Consider the following 25,741-nt stretch of genomic DNA (forward strand, 5'->3'; position numbering starts at 1 on the left):
AGGTGTTTTGAGGGCATCAATAAATAAAATGAATATGTATTGTTACTGTGAATGCCCCTTAGAATTAAAATGTATTACAATTAGACAGCTTTTGGTACATTTTATTAGAAAGTTACACCAACGTGTCAAACAATGCCCTTATGTAATGTCAATATACTAAAGTGAGTAAATGATTTGTCAAATGCCCTGGAATCATTTGTAGCCCCCACACATGTATATTCTTATTTTAAAATTCAGCCCATCATACTGTATGCCAGGCTAATTTAACTAGTTATTTTCTAAAATGTGTACACATTCGTTGTGGCATCAGTTTGACACCAAAAACATTGAGATCAACAATGTTAGAATCTTCTATATCACTTGCCTTTTGACTTTATTAGTTTTTTAAAAAAGACATTTTAATAACACAGCTTTATAATATTCACAAGTAACAATTAAGCAAGGCAACAGTATCACCAAAAACAACAACAACAAAAGTGAGGCATAGGAAACACTGATGTCTACAAAATAACAAGCTCCACAGATTTCATTCATAACATAATATCTTCTCTGCTAAACTAACCTGGCCATACACACTGAATAAATAAATTGATCTGTATACGTTGAGGCAAGATCTCCATGACTTCTATTATTTTTTGGTGGAGTAAAAAGATGTTCGGCTCAGTTATGGTTGGGAATTATTGTGAATGAAGGTCACGCCATTTCTAGGTGAGGCCCGCAATTGTGCGCATGTGCAAAGTGGATGAAGCCGCTCGAGTGGATGTACGGCGAAGAGGCAGGTGGAGTTAGAAACGGCGTCATTACAACCCCAAAGTGATCAGCGTAATCAGAGTCCCTTCTAAAGGGCTTGCTGAGGATGCTGTCTATCGTAAAGGAACTTGAGAACTTTTTCGGCGCTCCGTCCGTGGAGCCAGCCTCCCCCTCCTCTCTCTCCTCCTCATCCTCCTCCTCTTCATCTCGCACGCGCTCCTGCTGTTTGCTGGGCCGGATGCTGATGCGCTTTCTTCGACGTCTGAACACGCCGTCCGCGAATGTATACTCGCTGTGCGGATTGAGCATCCAGAAGTTGTCCTTCCCCCACGGACGAGTGGGGTCCCGGAGTACTTTGTGGAAGCAGTCGTTGAGCGACAAATTGTGACGCACTGAGTTCCTCCAGCCTGAGTAACTGCCTCGGAAAAAGGGGAACTTGTTCATGAGATACTCGTTGATTTCGGCCAAAGTAAGGCGTCCGCACGGCGAGTCCCGGATGGCCATTGCGATGAGGGCAATATACGAGAAGGGTGGTTTTGGTCTGCGCGTGTACGGCTTAGATTTGCCCGTCAGGGGGCTGTGCGCCGCACAGTCGCCATCCGATCCCAGTTCCTCGCACTCCCTCGGTTCTGCCGGGATGGTGTTGGTATCATCGAGGTTTGTGGTGTGGTGGTTCCCGCACACGATTTCAAGCTTCATGACCCCTTTTTTTGTTGTTGTGTTCTTTAAGGAGCTGCTCCGGTATTTCCCCTGTATATAGTTGTCGTACCTGTGTGATTCCTGTTCTCACCTACAACCTGATGCAGTGATACTTTATAGCTCACCTCGGGGACAACCCAAATGGGCGGGGCGGGTGATTCCTTAAATGTTTTTGCGCATTACTGCACAATTTAAATTTCATCTCCAAAACACTGCACTAGACACCGTACTTGTTAGTACATGTAAGGGCGTTTCTAGACCCCTTTAGGCACAAAGCAAAAAATACCAAGAACAAAAAAACCCTACCAACCGAACAATAATAATAAGAGTAAAATACATTAGTTTCTCTAGTTTCTCTTTAGTTTTTCTAAATAAGTTTCTCAGGGTGTCCTTGCCCTCTGGGCCTGAGGCAACTTTGAGCTGCCCGCCCTGCTATATGTTCCTGAAGATATAATGGCAGGGAACATATCATTTTACAGCCTTACCTGTGGAAATATCATGGGTTATTACACATAACACAAGCAAGTGGTGTGTGCTTTCAAATCAAGGAAGTTTGTTTATTTTCCTACATGAAGCTGCACTTGAATTCACAATTTAGTCGCTGTTGTTTGTCTTATAGATTCTTCCTCCTCTGCCTGGTGCCAGGGTTAGTCCACTGACAACAATAAACAACATATTTATCCACCGTTATTTTTAATAAATTATTTTAATCAACCATAAACACCATATTCCTTTCAACTTTTTGAGTAATCATGTTTCACTGCTATTAATAGTGATTGACTTCCAATCCAATTTGCGACTAGTTGTTGTCAAAGTTGATTGGACGTCTGTCGTCGTCAATGGCAACCAATGAGTTATCAGATTCCTGCCACTACTCTATAAAATCTTACAAGTCTAGTATTGCTTGGTAGGATTCTAGTTTCCTGCCTAGACTATTCTTCAAGGTCATACTGTATTTCGAGAAGTGTTATTAAAATTAATAATAATTTACTGGCAGCTCCAACTCCAGACAGTTTAACCAAAATTACATCAGACGATTAAAATAATCGCTCCCTGACATGTCTGCACATTGTAGAAGAGATATTTTAGTTGTGGTTTACGACTTTCATCACACTAGAATAGATAAATAGAGGAGATAAATGACGGAGCCGCTTCTGTAGCAACTCCACAAACGTATTAATAAGTTAAACCACAAATGACACTCCTATTTTGAACATATAACACATTTGCATGTTAAAAAAAACAGTTTGAGTGATTCACTGTTCTACTCAAGAGAATGGCAGATTCAGGAATACTGTAAGGCCTACTACTGCAGCAGGTAGAAACAAAAACTGAAGTAATATTTATAAACGATCTAGAAACATACATAGAACACACTATTTGCAGTAGAGCATGTGTTGACTGAAGCCTTGCATTTTTGCATAGCGCTCTGAACCTTAGTTACTGGAGTAGTATTATATAAGATTTGCAATACAATTGATCATTGAATCTCCCTCATTTAAATACACCTTAAATAAGGAAGTTTTTTTTTTTATTAGTCCAACAAGGAAGAACATTTTTAAAGTTTTTGTTTCTGTTTTTTAAAAAATGGATGTCCCGCCCTCCACCATTAGACAATTACTAAAGATCTTTGTGTTCGGCTGGTTTTCTCTGTAGGCTACACGAACTGAGGTTACTACCATGTTCACAGTCAACATTAACAATGCCATATACCAATAGACAAAATGAAACCTCTTTTCTTTTCGAATGTCAAATGAGTCATGACACACTCCGAAACAAATGAAGGATATTTATTGGAAATGTCTTCAAATAGTGGAGAATAGGAAGATAAGATTGACCACAGACGCAGAAATTGACCGACTTAACATAAAGGCGATGTACATTTGGCAAATGTGATTAATCAGTATTCAATATCAGCGACGCATGTTGCAATGGACTTGACCCTTTCTCTACTGATGAGGTCAAATTTGGGCATGCTGTTCTTTTGTTTTGAAAAAGGATTTTATTGTAATTATGGTTTCCCTCAGAAGGATGTGCAAAATGTATAATCACTTCATTATAGTGCTGTGTAAACAAACTAATCACTGTTAACAATAAAAACAGTGATGACCAAATGTAAACATGGGTGTGCATTTCAGGGTTTGTTTAGTTATAAATGATTTTAATGTCTGTACAACGTCACCCCAAAATTGTAATTTCGGTCCTGTTTTTCTCCAAACCAACATACACAAAGAGGAAAAAACTGGATAAGATTGAAGATACGTCAAACATTACATATCGGTATGTTTGGGGTTTATTCAAATAATATATCACCTGTAGTTACTGATGTTAGTTTGTCTGTGTTATGTAAGTTGAATGTATTATCTTCAGAGACAAGCATAAAATAGAAATGTAAATTAAATGAGGTAGTTTTTAATAAGCCCAGTATCTAAAATTGTAGTATTGTGACAAATTCAGTGTTGTTAAAGGTCTTCAATATATAAATAATGAGCAAATCAATAATATAAATAAATAAATGAATGACAAAAGTAATAATCACAGTGTTAAAAGATTAAGAAAAAATCAGATCCAGTACACTGATGTACTAATGAGTTTTATAATAAGATGTGTCTTCATTCATTCTCGGAACTGCATATCCTCACAAGAGTCGTGGGTGGTGCTAGAGCCTAACCCAGCTAACAACAGGCACCAGGCAGGGAAAACCCTCACGCATACCTTGGGGCAATTAAAAATGTTCAAGTAGTCTACCGTGCATGTTTTTGAGATGCGGAAGGGAACCCACAGAAAACCCCCACAAGCCAATGGACATCATTCAATTTCCATACAGCAAGAACTGACTTGTGTTCAAACCCTCGGGACTCCAGGGTTGCTACCAAATAACTTCATCTTACTTCAGAAGATAGTAACTAGTTTCAAAACACTATACCATTATTAAAGCATCAATTTGGAAAAGCCCTGCATAACATTGAAAATGTACTTTGCGTGATAGATTAAGGCAAACCCTTTTGTAATTACATGAATTATATGAACGTCACCAAGCATTTCAGTCATGTAAACTGTTGCAGCAGATTGCACAAGGCATCTAAAAATAACCCGTTGAGAGTTTTTACCTAGGTACGTGTACACTTTGGTTTGTATAAATCCCGCTCGAGGGCTCCCGCTGTCTATACAAACAAAAGATCTTTGCGTGTGAGGCGGCTGTTAGTCAGAAGGGTCAAGATGATTTCCAGATGATTACGCTGCTAAAACCATAAACAGTAGCATAGGCATCCCGGATTCACTCCAAGAATCAAAATAATAAACGCAATTTCACGGTCATTTGAAGTATACTACTTTTAATATGGCCAAATGCCCATTTTGTTTGCCATTAAAAAATCTTCCGGGTACAGTTTGAAGCATGCAGCCTTCAATGTATGTAGATACAAGTTCTTACTTGTACTACAGTTGGAGAAACACCACCACAATGTACTGATTATTGATCTTAAGGGCAGGTACACACAATTATGCTGTTACATAACCATGAGAATGATTCAAAGGCAGACTGTGACAATACAAAGGAAAAAAATCCTCTCTTCTCTCTAATCTTTTAACTGCCAGAAACAAAAATGATTGCAACATATTTGGCTTTTAAATTTGCATCTAATAATGATACAAATGTAATAGAGGAGCATTAAAAACTCAACTGAAACTGTTTTTTATTTGTTGTGTGCAAGGTATAATGTGTATTGGTTTTACATGGAGAGACTTTCATAAACTTTTTTTAGAGTCACAAACAGTTAACATGATAACCAAGATAAATAGCAGATAAACGTTCAATTCTGACAATCTATGGCTGGCATCCAATTTGCTTGAAGGAAGATCCTTTGTAACAGAACATAACAACGTGAAAATATTTACGCTTGGAGGTTTTAAACACATTTGTCTCAAAATCAGCAGCCGCCAAACATTTATCGTCTCTCCTGATCTCAGTTTAGATATAAAAAAAATCAACTCAAGTAAGTGCGAAAAACAATACTAGACTTATGTATTACTGTATTTTCAGAGCTTCACACATTGCACAGGGTTAAGGTTTGAAAGAATCACTTATACCATCCTACATTTTGTTGCAAGCTGTGTACAAATACTGTAGAGTAATCAGTGTGCCATATCTACAAGGACAATAGTTGCGTGAGGCCATGCTAGACTGCCCCTTGCAATCACCTTTTGAAGGCACCATGACTATCATAAATTCAAATCTTTCTTTTTTTAAGGGTGTGGTTATGGTATGCCTTCTTTTTCAAACTGTCTCATATGTCCATTTATTCCATGACATTTTTAAATCAAGAAAACACCAACAATTGAAAACTGACTTCATAAGAGAGGTTTGTTGTAATGTATAAATATAAAATTAAACTGGAATATGCTGAGATTGTTTACATGACATTGCTATGACAATGTCTGGCCATGGAAATATTTTAAAACTAAATACCATTCACGATGTACCCATACCTTAAGGGATATATACTACCCTTTTGGGTGTGCTCTTACCTGAAGCATGCCTTCTAGTCAAGTGGAAAATGTTGATAAATTCTAATAATTAAAATCATCTTTGTATTTGCACAATTAGGCAGTAATAATTGGTTCAGTTTAAAATAGAAACTAATGTCAAAGTTGTCAGCAGTGCTTATATCTTTGCTCAAAAGAACTTGTTTAACGCGCCTTAAGGTATCTTACATGAGCTGAAGGAAAATATAACAAGTCTATGTTATGGTGTCTCCCCTACAGACGTGTTTATGTCATAATACTCCATCTCCAGGGTTTGGTATGGTTGTTTTCTCAAGGGGAAGCTATGACGCAAGGAAAAAAAAGATATTGTAGATTTGATGACAAAGGACCAACACCCTTGGGGGGGGTGTATTTGTGAAAAGTGTTCTAAAGTACTAAGCCACCACACAGGTTTATAGCCCACGCATCTTCAACTACATGGAAAACCATTAATCATAAGGCAAACACAGTCTTGTCAGAAAGATTGAATGTACTGCAACTCCTTGGATTTTAAGTGTCTGTTTGGTTGTCTTTATTTGTTGCTTTAGTTACCAGGGACTTCTTTCCTGATCGAGTTGCTGTGTTTCTGTAAACACTCCAGGGAGGCATAAATGTGAAAATTGTGTATAGCAATGATTTCTTTTGTGTGTTTTGGTCCTTGTTTAGAATGTCTTCATTTGTAATCATAGCATAACATACAGCACTTGTCGCTATTCCCCATTAAAAAAAAAAGAATAGAAAAACAAAAGATATAAACTGACATTATTGCTATTCAAATCCACTGTTCTTGAATAAAGGCAATGTCTGTTTCTTATTTCTTGGTCTCTGGCACATTCCATAAACATATCTCCCAGGTGGTCTGTAAGTAAGTGGCTGTATGCATGGGGGTGCGTTTTGGAGGATGGGGGAAGAAAGCCAAGCTATTGATGGTGGAATGCTCGGGACAGCCCGACTCAATCTGACAGCTCGGCTAAATTATATTTATTTCCAAACCGCATGCTTCCAGAACTGGTTCCAATCCATTCTGGCGGGTGGGCCACAATGCCAAAAAAATTGCAGCACAACTATCGCTAGTGCATGTGAACGGTCAGTGTTTACAAAATGTAAGACGTCTGTAATTGTGTTAGGAATGTTGTGACTGTATATACAAATAAAAGTGAGACAAATGCTACTTCTTCAAATTTACAACATTTTTTAGTTAATTCAACAGCTTCTACCTGACATTCATAATCCATATTGCCGTCTACATACCACGAGTGTTGCTGCAGGCAAGTCTACACAATAATTCCTTACAGTCAGACAACAATGGATGTTCTACGCAGTATTCAATTTATGAAAGGCTGTGATTTGGCTGCTCTAGAAGAATAAAGCTTGGTGGTATGACACTCATTATGTTCTTTTTTTGCATACTTTAGTAGCATATAGGCATTAAATAGTTGTCAAATAGCATTGTGCTGTCTTTTAATCCAGGACCAAAAATATGTTTTGGCATAAAACTCCTATCAGTGAGTCTTGAAAATGTAGCAATAATCTCTAGTTACATATTAAGCAAAATCAAGGTATGTTCCTTCAAAAGACAAATAGTTTTGAGAAGCCGTATTGCCTTACAGCTCTGTGCAAAAAATATTTGATACAGGTGGGTGGCACACTATTATGCTTTTGATAAAATAGACAATAAATCTAAATTGACAGCTCATTTTATGATTTTAAAAGGGTGAAACATTTTCTCAGGAGTATTTACGTATTACATAATAGGCACTCTAATAAGGCTGACAAGTAAACTGATAAACTAAGAGCTAAGGAGTTTTTTGTAATACCTATTACAGTCAACAACATATGCTTCTCAAGCATGCTTTGTCACATTTATAATCACAAAAATTGTCATGTCACCCAGACAAAATGTCATGTTGGCGCCATTAAATGGAATGCCACTTGTCCAGATGTCTCACAGCAGCATTCATTTGTGTAATAAGCCCTGACAGACAGACAGAGGCAGACACAACTGTCATAACTCACTCATCTTTGTAGCATGTGTCAGTATCAGACATTGCTTTCCCACCATATATAAGCATACTTGCTAATCCACTGGAGAAGTCTAAATGTCACACACCATGTAAATGAGCATAGTGATAGCTAGTGTTGATGGTAAGAAAATATGAAAGACACTGATGTTAAGAAATCATAAATACCTAAAGAAAATACGAACATAATTGTGCCAAAAACACCACCTATGTTAAGCATGTAAGCATGCTTCTGTAAAGTGTCCCCTTAAACGCAGTGTGTGGTAGGTTTAAAACAATCGGAATGCCAACTGGATTCGAAATTTGATCCACTCCTCTTGTAAGTCGTCAGTTTTGGAGATCTAAGGGAGATTAATGCAACTTAAACCGCATTTGGGGGGCGAAGTTCAGCTGTAAAACTCATTGTCAAACTCATATTCATATTTCTTTATATACCCAGAGTTATAGTAACAACTCTTTGAGTTGTGTTTTGTATCTGGTTGGCGACTAACGTTTGCATAATCAGAAGATAACTTGGGCCTTGCGATGAAGCCACAGCGTGTTAGAGGGTTCAAAGGCTTGCAAAAACACATTCACACAATCAGCAAGCCGGTCTGTGCCAGGTAAGGTGCGTGAGAGATTCCTCCCCACCCCGTTTCATGACTCATTCCTCATCTTTCCAGTGACATCTGATAAAGGAGCATAAAACAGTCGTCTATATAAACATTTCTGATAATGAATCGAGAGGATATATGAGTCAAGACTATTTTGGTAAGGGTGCTTGGTTCTGTTCCTTTTCGGATCTAAGAAAGACGTAAAATACTTCATTGTTTTATATTTATAAATGTACACAATAGAGTAAATAAAAGTTGATAATCACTGTTTCGCATTTAAACCAAACATGTTCCTGGTGTATAATCTTCCGTGAGAATCCGAGATCTATATGATGACTCACCAGCAGCTTGTTGTTGCTAAACAGGGAAGTTCAGGTCGGACGCTTTACCACATCCAGCAGATACCTTTCTCAGGAAATTGGGCGCAGGACAACTTGTGAAAAGGATGTTTTTCCTTTCTAATCCCAATGTTTGGATAGGTTTTAAGCACAGTTTGAGGGTTAAAGACTAGGTTGCTGTTAGAAGTTGCTTTTCTATTTTATTCCCCATTTGATGGTCCATAGAAACAAAGACATTCGACTTTGGAGAAGCCAATTAGTATGTTACACAAAACTATAGTGAATAGCTAAACAGTGCAATTTTGGCACTTAATCGTGATGTGGGAACTGCAACAACAGAAAGCCGATTAACACAATGGACGGCCAAAGTCAAAGAGTCAGACACCATGAAAGCATTTCCCCTCCATTGACCTATTGTCAGCCCTTGCCTTCCATGGTGTGGAATGAGATCAAAACAAGCCCTTTGTAATTGGATCCTCATCCAGCATCAAACAACCTCGACCAACAAGAAAAACACAAAAAGGTAAAGGCACAAAAATAGTCAACGAAGAAGCAAACAATGACTTTGTAACCACAGGGAGACACAAGTTTGATACATGTCTGCTATTGAATATTGCCACACCTTCTGTTTGCAATTACTGTTTTAATCAGGTGACACACAAATCCAAGTATCCAGGCTTGGTTGTTAAAAAAATATACATACTATAAAATAAAATTATGAAATATTTTTCGCGCAATCAAAAATTGTTCTGAAAGTACTATCACACACTCAAGTTTACAAATAAGTCTGCAGGAATGACATTTTAGTGAATCTGAGACTCCTCATTGGACAGGTGCAAATGTTTTCACAGAGCTACAGAGTTACCACAAAATAGTAGGTAGGAGTATACATGATTGAAGCCTTGTTGTTGTCATTTTAAAATGAAGCTTACAGTACAAAGAGATTATGTTGACTTGTAACAGTTTAAAAATAATGATCCTGGCATGAAAAGTAAATATAAATACTTAGAACATTGTGCTCAACTCTTAGCAACACAATGGGAAGGGAGGTGCATTGAAAGAACATAAAAGACACATGACTAGCAGAACATTAAGTGAGTGTTATAAACACAAAGTTGAATAGAAGTTATCAACAGTGACATTGTATAATGGCACGCGAAGTCTTAGTCACTGCGTCCTCACTGTCATTATGGCTTTTTACTGCATTGAAAAACACAGGGTAGTGATACTGTAGATCAGAGATGTCAAACACAGGGTTGTTCTTCCCTTATGGGCACTATGTTGCTCCTTCATACTGTATGTACTCAATTAAAAGCTTTCATTTTTTGACAAATGTGCCCCAAATGAGATGTTTGTGATTTGTGTGAAAAAGTGTGCGCATTACTGCACTTTGCCCAAATTCCTATCAACAATTATATTTGTTCTTTTGCCACCCTGCCGTCAAAACATTGCCTTTAATGGCAGCCAATGAGTTAATAAAGAACCTTAAAATGCCCCAAAACCAATAAGAAATAACCTGGAAATGACAGCAAATACACAGGAACTGACTCACAAACAAGACAAGTCCCTCAAATTAATATTAAATTATGCAAATTTTACCAGAGGTGACCTGTAAGATGGAAGTGGAAATAAAAGGGACGCAAAATTAACTCATTGGCTGCTATTCACAATAATAGATTCCAATTAATCTAAACTGGCTATCGATTGGACGTCTAGCGGCAATGTAAGTTAACTTTTTAGGCCAAAAATAAAAAGGTCATTCTCACATAAGATCCATTTGCTAGTAATGTGGCATACCTGTCAACTGGTACGTTCTCGCCGTAATTGGTACAACTGAAAGCCCATTTTTATATTGGTACGCTGTACACATGAAAATGGTACGCTAAACGGTGATTTTGAGAAAAAAAAATAAATTAAGGCACTTTCTAGCCATTTTTCACCATCCGCCATTGTTTCTTCCCGGAAACGCATGTCTGCCAAGTGATATATGTACCGGCGCCTCTGATTGGCTAAAAAAAAAAGATCATGATAAACATTTCGTTTTGTAACACTTTCACCATGTGATTTCCGTTTCCTGTTCCCTTGTTTATGTTTACTTTCATTTGATCAGCTGTTTCTGGTCTGTTTTTACAAAAAAGTAAAGTGGTAAGATTTTCCATGTATTTATACATATATGTAAGGGCGAAAACAAAATTTGGTAAGATCACAAATGGTTCGAGGTTGACAGGTATGATGTGGCTTGCCAACCAAACTGAGTTTATCACCCCTGCTGTAGATACTGTGCAAAATCAGGTTACATTGATTGCAGTTGTAGAATCAGAAATCTTCTTTTTTTTCAGTTTGTATCTTCCTTTCAATGGAAACTTTGATATTACTATGCCTGAGCAGCTAATTATCTTTTATTACTGTTTTTCAATGGCTGTGGTTTTAAACACATGCAGCTTAGCAACGGTACATTTGTTGTTTTACAAGCTCTTTGAGTTTGAATAGTCTAATAATAGGTTTTAATAAGTCTTGTCTTGTCTTTAAAATGTAATATATCAAACCATGTACTTGTAAGCTGTGTCACTTATAAATACAACTCTGCAATACTACACATGGAAGCTGCCAGTTGATGTAAGGCACCATAATGCAAATAAAGCAGCACTAAAAAACACAAACAAGACAGCATTTCACTGTTTTAGTCTTTTGGGATTTTTAAATGCTTACATGCGAGCTCAGTGAAGGGTAAAATGCACAGTTAAGACACAAAAAAAAATCTTGTAGTAAACAGCAAATGTGGTGACTCAACACGTGAAAATTCTCTACCTAGTATGTATTAGTGTTGATGCGGCTGACTCCAACGTGGCACGCGATGTGGGCTAAGGAACATCAACAAGTATTTCTGTCTGGTTACACCCTAGACTGATATGCTGAACCTTTCTGATGCGAGAATGTCCCGTTGGTTCTAAGGAACAGAAATGTTGCGTGGGGTTGAACCATTGCTGTAAGGCTGTAAGGAATTTGGTACAGTAGTAGTAGTATTTTAAAAAAATACTGATACTCTTTACAACCATTGACAGCAATAGTGGTCCAATCCATTTGATTTGAAATAATTTAAACCCTGTTCAAATGGATTAGATGTCTATCATAGTGAATGGTAGCAATTGTCAACATTGAGAACACTGCAAATGTATGACAAAATTTGGGATGAAAAGCACACTTAACAACAAGTCTTTCTTCATCTGGGTTTAGGGCAATTTTGGTGAACGTGGGTGTGCTAATACATGCGTCTTGTCAGCTGTTTTCACAGCTGAGCACAGCAGAGAGGCCTTTCTACACCTCCTGACAGCTGGTTTGTAACAAGTCACGCTATCGTAGTCCTCACCTACCGAGCCCGCTCCAGTTAAAGCCTGTACTTGCCGTTACTACGACAACCAGTTTACGTTCAACATAATACATTTGATCACAAGGCTGAGGGAGCTGTGACTCTTAGTTTAACCCAAGTAGCTTTTTCATGGTAAGGAACAGGCTGTATTAATCAAACTAGTGAGCATGTTGTTTGTTTTATCAAGTTGGAAATGGCAATCTTGAATAAGAAAGGGGTGCTGAAGGACAAATCAAGGGAACTTTATGAAAGCAGGGAAACAAAGTCACTCATAAAGAGTCAATTTTGTCCAATTGAGTATTGGTTTTGACATGAGCATGTAGAGGTTCACTTGTCTGACTTTGGTGGTGGGTTAGGCCCCAACAACCCCCGCAACTCTTTCGAGGATGGGCGGTATGGAAGATGGAAAAAAAACAAAACTTTGCAGGGTCTTGGTGAGGAGATACTTATTCATTTTTGGTGAGGGTCAATCAGTGCAGTATATATTTGCATCATGTTACAAATGTGCAAATTAGAACTTTAAATTAAAGGCTGCTAAAATAAAAAGAAAGAACAAAAAGTGCTTCTCCAAACTTTAGGTAGTGTGAGTTGAAAATGAACACCTAACTGCCCGACTCCCCCTGCTGGATTCATGTCTACATGTTTGCCCTTTTCAGTGTTTAAAGAATTGTTTTTGTTCTGACACAAAAAGTGTACAATAGCCTTTTAGACATTTTTTTTAGTTAAATTCACCAAAAATGTGTCTTTAAATGTGGCAAAGCTGTGTATTATATGGTGAAAATGCATGAAACCCATACCTCTCCTAACTAAAGCAAAAAAAAACTGATTTTGGCCAGGCCGTCCGTCAAACACTAAATCAATGATGACATATTTCTTTGGACATTTCAGTTATTATTTGAATTTAGTGTCAACATAAATTATCTATATATGCCAATTAAGTCCTCAAAGGGTTGCAAAAAATGAAGAAAGATAAAAAAATATTCCAAATAATCTTATAGAAGACATTGGAAATTAAAAATACAACCTATCTAACATAAGGAATGTATTTTATAAAATATCTCAAACGTTTCAATTTAAACTAGCAGATCATACAATCCGGGATCTGGATTTTAAAATTACCAAATGACTAAACTTTTTCAAATAGTAGCGCACCAGAACATAATTCATATGGTAAGAACTACACAGTTTTTCTCTATTGTAACGCAGCACATGAACATCCACAAGCCACATAAACTAAAATGATGGAGCTGATGTTCTGTAAACAGTTTTAATCCAGCAATGGGGTGTCTCCTAGTCGTACAAGTCTGTCATGTGTTGTTCTAACCGAGGTTGTTCAAACCTGTATGCCTCAGTTTAAATACATTCCCTCTTAAGCAGACATCATGAAAAAGCAGGACAGAACACTCTAAAGCTCGTTTAATGGAAGGTAAATATTGCTTTGCAGTTTTCATTTTCACACTTCACGTGCTATAACTGGAATGGTGCACTTAAACCCTGACACCGCTTTACAGCTTGTGGTCTCTAATACCTTAAATTCAGTTAAAATTATGAACACACAGTAGGTGAAGACACCATTTAGTCCATCTGGAGTCTATGACTAAGTACATGGTGTCTCTGTTAACATTAGCTCGTCTTAATTATTTTTATTCCTACCAATAATTATGGGCAAAAATCTATTTCTTTTTACCCTTTTATTACATGCTATGAAATAAAAAAGAAAACAAAGCAAAAAATAAAAAACAGGATGCCCTATGAAGTGAATTGCATTTTAATAGGTTATTTGAAATTATTCTTTTTTTAATTCAATGTAACTAACTTTGTAACATTAGACAAATGTCATATTGGAATGAAAATATATTTTATCATGGATCAGTAAAATATACTTTATAAATATATAATCTCCATCTGAACTCACAAAAACAAGTAATATTTTTTAGGAGAAATTTGTCCAGGCAATAAAAGAAAATGTATTCTTATGAAAAGTACAGTCATTTTCACATTGAAAAGTCAGAGCTTATTCATTATATGAATTTGCAACAAAAAAAGAAATAAAAGCATCATAGTTTTTCAGCTTTAACATGTGTAATAGTATCCATTTGAAAAGCAAAAACAAAGATTAAAAAAATTAAAATACCCAAATACAAATCCACGTATAATCTACTTCTTTATTTCTTTATACGGGCGTTAACAACCAAAACCATTTAAGATCACCAACTACTGATATCAACCAACTTATAAATCGCAATTCAAACAATAAATGAATCCCCCAATGAATTGGATCTTATTGCCACAATCAGGAGCACTAAATAATTTTTGGGACTATCCAGAAATGCCTAAAAATGAGTAGTCAGCCTATGTATGCGTGAGTGTGCAAGTGTGTGTATGTTTGTGTGTACAGCTCAAAGTGAAGCCCAGAGAGATTCTCCTGAGTCCCTGTGTTTATTCAGTCGGGTTCCTGCATGGCTGACCGGGACACTGCAAGTCAATTAAATGTAAACAAATGGAAAAGAGGATTGAATCCGATGAAACATTGGTACCGCTATCATTATGGACGAATTCGCACAGATCTTGAACAAAACTGTCCTCGCTGTAAGCATTCAAATGATTAAGAAATGCGGCGAATGTCCTTGGAGCCATATTTGGAGTAAAAGTGACTCTTAACTCGGCGTCTCTCCAGAGCAATTACTCTAAGTTGTGTGTTTATGTTCACTAATAGGCCCCTTGATGTGCTGAAGCAGTGACCAACAGGCGCATTGGCTTCCCATAGAGTACAGAACCAGTAGTATAGTATCAGGTGGACGTCGCTGTACTATCAAAGCACAATCTCCTGAGAGACAACCTCTTATCATAACAAGGACCCTGACTCTGCCTGGCAGCTGCTCCTGGGTGGTCTGGCAAAGCTGTGCAATAATGCTGCCTGACTGTTCTGAGAAAAAATAGGGGAATACAGTGCGAAAGCCTCATTTCAGACACCTAGATGGGATTGATAAAACCAGATTTGCTTTCTCAAAATGAGGTAAATTCTGTGTTTTTTAGCAAAACCCCAAATTAAGAAGGCTTTAAGTGATTTTAGCAGGATTAAATAGCAGCATACTTGGGGCAGCAAAATGTGTAAGAAGTGAGCATGTCCGTGTCCATACACTTTGTAAAAAAAATTACTAGAAGAATTGTGTTAAGTTATTTTCTTGACCTTGCTACAGATTTATTCCTTTACGTGAACACATTCCCAATACAAAAAAAAAAAAAAAAACAGTGAAAACACAGTGTAGTTGACTCATTGACGGCCATGGACAACAATAGATTTCCGATCCAGTTTGACATCCATTAAAATAGGCTGCCGTTTTGGTTATGTTACTTTACATACTTTTTACAAAGAAGAAAATGAGTAACTGGGAGGACTGGAAGTGACTATTTGATCTCCCAATCCAACGGCATTGGTTCCTTTGCCGCCAAAGGCTCTCAAACGTATTCATTGACTGCCAACCCTACCACGTGCCATTGATATATATCATTGTCATTGGCAGCCAATGAGTTAATACTGCAACATGATTGGTGTGAATGCCAAGTGTGTTATGCATTGTTCCCCTTCGTGCCACATGTCCCTGACCCAGGCCATTTTAGAGAAAATGCGCAGAAATGGGTGCGGGGGTGTGGTCTCTCCTCGTCTAGTGAGTTTCCTGCCTTCCACACCAGCTCTAATTGGAAATACGGGTGGCCCTGTTTATTTGCATGGTTGAAATGCGGCGAGGTTGTATTTATATTTTCATGGCGCGTTCTCAGCAGTGCTGCATTACATTGCTTTCCCTAGAGATCACTGTGGGAGAGGGAGAGAAGATCTTTGGTTGAATGTATTGCAAAGGAAAGGGGTTGGATGAGGTCTTAGGCTTCATCTTAATGTTAAGTACTTGTTTGAAAACAATAAAAACCATAATGGACTAACATTTTACATCCTAAAATATGCATCAAACGAGGAAATACAGCAATAGTCATTCAAAAAACAATGAAAGGATAAAATGAATGGAACTATTCTTTGAGATCAAATTTTGAGAAGGCCTGATTGTTGGATGGTTTAGTGAAAGATCATCCCTGGCAATTATTTTGTGGTTGTTCTCCAACAGGAAAATCTAATCAGTATTTCAGCTGGGTAACACATTTCTGTGAAGACAAAACAGACGCTGAGAGGTGAAGTAGCGGCAAAAGTTTAAGACTACTTTCTTATGTAAAACTAAGAAAATTATGGATTAAAAGAGAGAAATAATGTAGCAAACGCCACACTCCCCAAAAATATAATGGTAAGCCATTTGGGTTTTAAACAATAAGATGGATTCATTTTTGTCCTTAGCTATATCTGCTCATTCTGTTGTCTTTCACAGAAAAAAACAATTGGGGGGTATTGTACTGAATAATATTTGCACTTAACTATTTACATATAAATAGCGTACAAATTACTCTAAATCAATTGAATCCATTTGGATTAAAAAGGCAAGAGGGAAAGAGGTATTTATTTGATTTTTTTTTTGTACTATTCTAAAATACTATATTCTGGTAGAATGTATTTCATTTGGAACCAACTTCTGTTGAGTCTTGGTACTGTGTCACACATCACCCTGACAAACCAACAATAATAAAAGAACATGCTCTTTTTTTCCCATTGAGAGTGATAGACGTTCATTTGAACTGGGAGTGCCTTGCAGGCCCTCCCAATTGGAAGGGAAAGGATTGGACGTCTAGCAACGTCAATTGCAGTCAATTGGTCAAGAGATCTGTCAGTGGCATCGCTCAACATTGGAGTATGCATCCAACTCTGACAAAAGTGCATGTAGTTCAAAAAACTATTTATTTTGTCAGATTAGAGCCCAAATTGGAATAGGGGAATATGAGACAGCAAAAAAATACAAATAGGGAGAATCCAAAAAAAGTAAACTATCACATTCTGTATTAGCACAATATTCCATGAACAGAATCTATGAAGAAATGAATTCTTGGAAGCGTATAATGCTGAATGGTTTAATTAGATCAATACAACTATTGCTATAAGTCAGACTTGACGTCCAGAGAGTACAAAACCAAACCCTAAAACTCCTTCGCATGAAGGTCTCATTGGTTCCATAAGTATACACGGATAAAACTGATCTCAAGATGAGCGGTGTCAGAGCAATGGAGGGGAGTGTTTATCCATTTCCACCGAAACTCAGTGAGTGCCGGAAGGCCCGGCTTTCTAGTCAAGCTGTGGCCACAGAGATCCCGGGCCTGACTTTGGATAAAGTAAACACACAAATGCACTCATGGAAGGGCTCTCCCCGTCCTCCCCTATGCCCGTCAGCTGTAGACCACACACCCAGACCACACAGAGTCTGAGAACAGGCCTAGTCAGTCTCACGCAACATGGCGGCCGGCCTGGCTGCCTGTCACTTGCGTTTCTTTCGTCACTACTGCCTCTGATCACATGACACACCAAAAGAAAGTATGTCAGTGTTTACAATTTCCACTTTTTTGGGGGGGGATGGGAGTGCATTAAATCTAGCTACTCTGTTGACATTATACTCATCCAAGTAATTAATTGACGAAATATATGACAATAAACTGTGTGGTGTCTTATTTCTACACAGACCATTAGGAATCATTAGATGTCTGATAATTGGAGGAATTGGGTACTTTCATCCACTAGTTCTGAACTCTCATGAAGCATAACAGTCCCTGCTGGTCATTTACTTCACTGCAGCAAACTGAGTTGATCAAAACAAAATAGTAATAAAATAATCCCACTTTTTTTCCCCCATAGATCTCATTAGAATTTTTTTTTTTACAGATGTCAACCCTAATATGTATTGAGTACTTGCTGGAAAAATGGTATATAGTGGTATAAGACAAACAAGCAACTGCAAAGTCCCCCAGAACATTTCCCGTGGGGCAGAAAATGCAAATATGTTAACTTCTAAATGAGTCAGATCTGAAAACTTCCTTGCAGTCTAATAAGAGAAAAAGTTAGGTTTATTTCAGATAATTAGGTGACAAAAAAAGAAAGATTGCACAAATAAATTAAATGTAATGTGTTAAAGATAATATATTGTATCTAGTTTTCTTTTTGTTTCCAGTGTAGAATTATTACTTTTTAATAAAAATTAACATAGAATAATTGAATAAATAAATAATGATATTAATTATAATGCAATAAAAATAAAATATTCAATAACTATAGTTTATATTAACTTGTAAATATTTTTTCCTGTGCTCAGGTAGGAATTCAAATGTAAAAAAAGAACAATACAGTTATTTAAAAAACAAATATGATATATACATTTTTTTTTAAAATAAATGTCATGCATTGAACTCTTCAACAAAACACATTAATTCAACTTTTTCCACAAATGGTTTCTATAAATTAAGCATTACATTACAATGAGTAAAACGTTGTTAAACAGCCTGAGATTTTTCCTATTGAAATAAATACTGTTTCAATCCCTGAAGTAACTTTCAATTAGTTTGTATAATGATATGTCGTATTGCTTTTATTAAAATAACATTAATGAAAATAAATAGGAGAGACTTTGGATATTATTTTGCTACATTTATTATCAATCAAAAGAACTACACATACAAATATTATTTAAGCACATATTTCATAACCAGAGGCATTTTCTTCAACTCATCATTTTCACCCCTGTGTATTAATTATAAAGCAGATATTTCTAACTTGAGGGAATTTTGGTGAAATATAGTACTGAGCGCAATGGAAAAATATATTTATTTCGATTTGAAGGTTTATTTTTTTGGTCTATTAGTCAAACAGACGTTTTTTCCCCTTATTTTGTTCTACTATTTATTTTATGTATGATAAAATGGCCAAATCTATGCTAATATTTGTGCTTATTTATATTTAAAGTTTGCAGGGGAAATAACAATACTTTTGGATGGGGTGGTGAAAATAACCCTGCAGGATAGTAGTCAGTTTTGCACACATACTGCCCTGGTAATGTCATTAAAGAAATAAAAGACAATGTTCTTGTTTGTCTGAATGTTCACAGAATTTCTGTAAAATTACATGTATAGGAATTTATACCTTGGAGTCAACAGATTTTATTTTAAATCAGTCGGTTTCCCCTTTTCTGTCTATACAAACTTATCTTACTATTACTCAACTTTCCATTATTTTTTCTTCAAGCACCTCAACTGCACCGAGTCCACTGAGGACGCCTGAGTGACTAGCGGTGTCGTCGAATGACAGAAAGTACATAAAGCGGCAAATGAGGTCAACGGCCCCGTAACCACAGGGTCAACAAGCAGGATCAGAGTCAGCGAGGGTTAAGTAAAACTGTCATCAAATTGCGGGCAGGGTCTCAGTAATACCCGACCCCGAAAAACATGCTTAGTTCATGGTCCTTGATTCTGGTGTAAGGTTACCAAAGGTATGTTTAAATAAGCAGAAAGCCATCCAGTTGAACGCTTCTTTTACACGTTTAATGGTGAATGCACAAAGTAAACCAGACTTACAAGGTTAGCACAATGTTTAGTTTTTTTCACATGAAATATGAATACTTCTAACATTAACTTTGTAGTTTATATAAAACACTTTAGGTGTTAATCCAACATTCCATCATTAACCGTGATAAATGTTTTTCTCTTTGTGGCCTAAAAGTCTCAAACAAATATTTATTTTAATTAATTCACACAGTAGCGTTGCAATACATGACGAAGGACTTTCTTTAAAATAAGAGTGATGTCGTTTCAAGCTTGGACATGGCAAACTATCCTTATCCTATCCTACTATTATAAATTGCATAGCGTGAAAAAAACGTGCTTCAGCTTGTATTACAGCACATTCTTTTACTGCAGTATACAGATTTGTGGTTGTCTACATTGCATGTGGGGAAAAATACTGCAATTGTCATTTTACCCAGTAGATGCTGCTCCAGTACAGATATCAAAATTGCTCAAACCATCAGTTATAAGGCATTAAATGATTAAGTATTTAATATCAATGTTCATATATGTACTGTTGTACTTTGTGAGAAGAATAGAATTTAATCCAAAATTTCAAATGTTGCAATGTTTTAAAAAATCACAGTAGATGTATATTAAATGTACATATTTTTGGCAAACAAGAAATAGCTTGTTACTGTGGTCGGATGAGTTATTTTTTACTCACAGATTTGAGGCAGTTTCATTTCTCGGCAAAAGCCAACATGTGGTGGTACTTGAGGTATTGTCAATGGAAGGGGATGCCACTCAAACTAACGGCTGATTTGCACGACACACAATGTGGCTTCCTGCTAAGGCGAAAGGGGAAATGTGAGGCCAATATTTAAAAAAAAAAAAAAGACATTTGTAATGCAGAATGTTGTTTTATGTTTATTCCTATGAATGAAAAACATCCCAGGTTTGCATTGCCTCTTGATATTTATTCTTAAGTATAATTCCTGATGTGATAAAATAATAAAGGCTGGTACATCAATTCTCATTGTGCGACATGTCATCTGACCTTTTGAATTTCAGTAAATTCAACGGAATTATTTTAAGTCAATGACTCATTCATTGTGTAGGTGGGGGAGTTACGTGTGCTGTTTAAAGTTCATAAATAAAATGCACCCCCTTTGTTTTCATCGATGTCAGTAACCATTTGTGGGAAAAAATATACATACATTAGAAAAAAATCTGCCTTAGAGCAGACAGATTTATGGTATATACACACACAACCCATTATTGGAAGTGATTTCAGTTCCACTATTGAAGCCATTATGAAAGTATACTGTACAAAAGAACTTTTTGGAGAACCAGATTATAAAAAAACTACCAAATACTATGCTCATAAATATTAGGGAGTGTTACCTCACTATAGTAGATTACGTACATTCATATACAATATAAGAATCTTCAAATTTCTTTAAACAATGTGTTATCCTTGTGTTTTTTTGTGAGGGGCGCATATTTCCTGTGCACCTGTGTTAGTATTTCCTGTCTAAGTGGCCGCACCTCATAACCTTGCTCTAAAACCGCATCTATCACATATAGTCGTAAAAACGCATACAGCACACATACACTTAGTAACGTATATATGTGTGAGATCGGGTTATTAAGGGCCCCCCCTGGCATTTGGTATCATAGATGTGGTAGGAAAAGATAGGTTGTGAATGTGTGTGTCAATCCTGGATGTGTGAGGGTCTCATGGAGGAATGACCGTTTAAACATGATGTGTTCTGGTCCTGGATGTGTTGATATGTCTGCAAGTAGTGATCATTGCTCTGCTGGTAAAAGTTGACCAATTTTCTGGCAAAAACTGGTTCCACCTAAAAGGAAATTATGTGTGAAATATGTTGGTTACTGCTGATTTTTTTGTCTCTTTTCAAGTATAAAAGCACTAGTATTTAGTTGTTGTTTTTTCATAAAAGTACTTATTTTTTGAAAAACAATGAAACAAATGTATGTATAGTAATGCAGTCAAATACTCAATATTATTCAGTAATAATTCCAGAAGAGATATAACACATTTCATTCCAAACCATATTGCTTTTGGATGCATAAATAGTGTTATGTTAGTTTTTATTTAATTGTAAGCTATGTTTTGAGTCTGAATAACTGTTTAGGTCTCGAAACTACATTTTGAGGATCTTGGTCTGGTCTCAGCCTCAACTTGTCATATGTGTTGGCGGAACTGGGATTTTTGGTCAAGAGCAGTACTTCTACTTTAGTTTATTCAGGCTAAATAATTTACATATCTTCTCCACTTTCCGTTTTTTTTAATGTTCTCCTCTAGTCTTGGTCTTAGTCTTGGTCAGTTCAGGTCTTGGGCAAGTGTTTGTCTAAGAGCTTCTACACTCTTTGGAAGGGCTGTCATTCAAGCATACCTGAGCTGTAATCATTTTTCTTGAACGCTGTTGGTTGGGATACTCGTCACCAAAATGTAGAACCACCTGGTGTTTTGGTACACGCATTCCATTATTGGCAAAATCTTGAAGCTCTGTGTGAAAGGAGAAAAGGCGTATACATAATCATGAGAGCACAGTGGAAAATAGCAAATGTAATTAGTCAAAGTAATCATTTTGCTGTTCCTCACAGTTCAAAATGTTACAGGAATAAGTATACGTTCGCTTATGATGTGTTCAGGGTTAAACAGCTATGTGAGTGGATTCGGTGGAAATTCATGGTATTAAACATCATGAATACACAGTACTCGTGTTAGTGGTCCACCACAAGACATGGGTGGCAACAACATTAAAAGGGATTTTTATATAGCTAAAGTGCATGTAAATTAGGCTTTCTTCATTATATAATCATTCATTTGTTTCTGGTGTCATACATACACATTTAACACTGGCTTGTGGGGACAATTTCACTAGCATTTTTTACATTGAAATTAGTACAAGCAACAGGCGGGGGAGAAACCCCGGATTGGTAGGCAGCCAATCACAGGGCACAAGGAGTTTGTTGTATATCTGTCTTATATATAGAGGGAAAAAATGATGAGGCTGTTGCATACATTGTATTACATAATTTTCAAAATCATCTCTGCACTTACCAATTAAAAATTTCTGCGTGTCAAATAGTTTACATGGCAGCTCCTTCTCTATCTTATTGAGTTTTTCCACATTTGGAGCGAGGGGCCCGTCCCAGAACACATGTCCTTGGCAAAGACGACGGGCGTATAAACCGTCCGGCATCATCCACAGCAGCACTCCCCGCTCCAGGATATGAAAAAGCCTCTCGGCATCCTGCCATTTAGATTCAGGTAGCGGTAATGGAAATAGAACAACATCAGCACGGCTTTGAAACTCCGTGGAGGGTGGCGAGGAAGACAATGGTGAGAAGGAGCAAGGTGGGCTTATGCGACAACCTTCGACGCTGTTGGTAGTAACCTGCTTAACCAACGTCTCGCTATAAAATAGAGACACGTGTAGACTGAAATCTGTAAGAAAGCAACATAATGAAATATAACTTTTGTTAGTCCATGTTATTTGGTAGACAGATTTCATGCTTCTCCACCTGGTATGCTATTGCTTTGGTCCACCATACTTGTATATAAAGGTTGTTGGGCCTCTGATAAGTAAGGCAGGAAGGAGAAGTGAAATCCTGTGAGTTTTAAAAGGACATACATGTTGATAAGCACGGTCACTCTTAGTAAATACTGAAGATAAAGCATGCATACGCATTATCTTACTGTTTTCTGATAGTGACTCAGACCAGGCAGGGCTGATTGGTGAAGGAAAATGACATTGAGCATATGGCAGGTCTCCTTTAGATCCATAGGGATATCCCGAAGAAACAGAGTGTTGTTCTGGAAGTTTGTGATCCCTCCAGTCTCTACTCTCTCCTGAAATAATGTGTGTTGGTACCTAGAGACGAATTATGAAATGAGTTTCAAATATGTCATCCGAGTTGAATATGCTTACCTGGCTATGCAGTGTTGAATGTGAAGCATTCAAACCATATGATTTAGATGCATCCTCTAAACCAAAAGTCATCTTTGTTCCTGCTACTGTACCTATATTAGATTATTTCATTAGTGAGCAAGTTATGGCACATACAACACTTCTCAAAAATGCTCGTCATCCTTGATATTTCTTTTCGGACTATTATATTTTTACCTCATTAACAATGATTCAAGTCTTGTATTGAATAATGCAATGTTTTACCCCTGCAAAATCTATTTATCTTATTTTTTCAGGTCAGTTTCTAAGTGACCTCAAACTTTTTAACTCACCAGGACTTGGACACGATGAATTTTGAGACAACACCAGAATGGTGGAATAATAATCATATTTATATGGCACTGATGACATAGACATCCAATCCACTGGAGTTGGGAGTACAGGTCATCACTATTAATGTTTCAGTGCCTATGTCTGCTAAAGAAGTCCAGTCCATTGGAACATGGAGAACTGACAGCAATTAATCACTGCCAGTTCTCCTTGTTCCCAGTTCAATGGTTGAGGAGAGTGGGCCTACTCGAATGCACTCTTCAAATTCATGCTTTTTGCCTCATCACACCATCATGAGTTTATAATTTACCTTTCTTGGCTGATTCTGGAATGATCCGATAAACTTTATAAGGCTCGGAGATGTCCAGCTGGGTTCTATGTGTCAGCTCCTCAAAGTCATTGCTTTTGTTCAGGGCGCATCGAAGTCGGGTTTTCCAGGTGGTGTGATCTGGCTTGTCCACACCTTCTTTATATTTTCCTTTAAACAAAGCCCACGCCTGCAGTAATCCCAGAACAAGATGCACGTGAGAAAAACACGAAGAGATACTTTTGTTAAAATGGAACTCAGAGGCATGACCTTGAAGAGCGCAGCATCTTCCTCTTTGTTGTAGTCCTGCTTGCCAGCGTGCTTCCAAGGAATCCTGAAGATGGTTTTCTCATGGTTTTCCCAAACAAGGCCAGGGTATTTCTCGCTGTTAATCTGATCAATCAGCCACTGTCTAAGTTTGCCATTGCAATAACCGGGTCCTGTTCCAATGTCCTTTTCCAAGTTCATCTCTGTAAAAAGGGAAGTGAAAAAGAAAATTAGGTTTAAATATTGTTTAAAAATTATTCCCATTAGATTGTGCTTAGATAAAATATTACTAATCAAAACAGGTTTGAGGTATTTGTGCAAGTGATTCATATATATATAGATATATATCTTTCATTATTATATAAACTGAGGAAACACAAGAAGCAACAATTTAAATATTTTACTGTATTGCTACTGTAACAACCAACCATTCAAAAAACGATATGGCCAGCAACTTTTGGGCTAAAACCTTCTTCCGACACTTGCTTCTAATCAAAGATTAAATCAAAACAAACTAAGAATACTCTAGTATTTTGTCACCTTTAAAAATATTATGTGGGTCATGTTTCACATTATGTCTATTTTGCAATGAAACATGTCTACAAGTTTTTCCCCTTACCCTTAAGCACTGAGAACCATTTAGTTTCACTAAATTAAAAAGCATTGGATTAAATTGTAATATTTAAAAGTACATATTGGATATTGGGGTGAATTTACTCTAATGCTGTAACACCTGACCTGAATATAATACAAAGTATGTGTTGAAAACTTAGGCAGTGACTTACCTTTAACGGGGCAAGTTGTTTCACACTGAATGGACTGTCTTCTGATGTCTTTATCTTAAATTTTATCATATGTTGATTGGCTACAGGGATATGGGAGGAGCCTGACGTGGTAGAATCTTTGCACAAGCGATGCTCGGTCGACAATCAGGTGTTCTTCTTAGGTGGCACTCAGTGTGCTTCTATCAGATTTCTTTCCATACCAACAGAAACACTGACTACATGGTTTGGCATAAGCAAAAAAAATGAAAACAATAATATAAAATTGTATATTTGTTTTTTGTAGTTCTGTGTTCATTCAAGCTAAATTTTCTAACCCACTTGGAGTGAAACTTGTCTTAATGTTTTGTTGTGGCCACGCATCATCTCTCATGCACATCAGAAAACAGGAAGTTAGTCA

General features: G+C 37.0%; 2 protein-coding genes across 2 annotated transcripts; both read right to left on the reverse strand.

The window, feature by feature from the left end:
- Nucleotides 1–85: 85 nt before the first annotated feature.
- foxq1a (forkhead box Q1a) lies at nucleotides 86–1,548 on the reverse strand. Its single transcript, XM_077725274.1, has one exon. It carries the CDS (start codon nucleotides 1,447–1,449, stop codon nucleotides 694–696), a length of 756 nt encoding a protein of 251 aa, XP_077581400.1. The 5' UTR covers nucleotides 1,450–1,548; the 3' UTR covers nucleotides 86–693.
- An 18,194-nt stretch (nucleotides 1,549–19,742) lies between these two features.
- On the reverse strand, nucleotides 19,743–25,491 carry irf4a (interferon regulatory factor 4a). The gene is made up of 9 exons (XM_077724235.1): nucleotides 25,345–25,491; nucleotides 24,563–24,762; nucleotides 24,296–24,482; nucleotides 23,677–23,768; nucleotides 23,445–23,619; nucleotides 23,270–23,356; nucleotides 22,806–23,192; nucleotides 22,135–22,247; nucleotides 19,743–21,576 (listed from the first exon to the last, which is right to left on the reverse strand). The coding sequence occupies exons 2-9, from the start codon at nucleotides 24,758–24,760 to the stop codon at nucleotides 21,430–21,432; spliced, it is 1,386 nt and encodes a 461-aa protein (XP_077580361.1). The 5' UTR covers nucleotides 24,761–24,762; nucleotides 25,345–25,491; the 3' UTR covers nucleotides 19,743–21,429.
- Nucleotides 25,492–25,741: the final 250 nt, after the last annotated feature.

This window comes from Stigmatopora nigra, chromosome 9, assembly GCF_051989575.1.
Source record: "Stigmatopora nigra isolate UIUO_SnigA chromosome 9, RoL_Snig_1.1, whole genome shotgun sequence".
Taxonomy (NCBI): Eukaryota; Metazoa; Chordata; class Actinopteri; order Syngnathiformes; family Syngnathidae; genus Stigmatopora; species Stigmatopora nigra.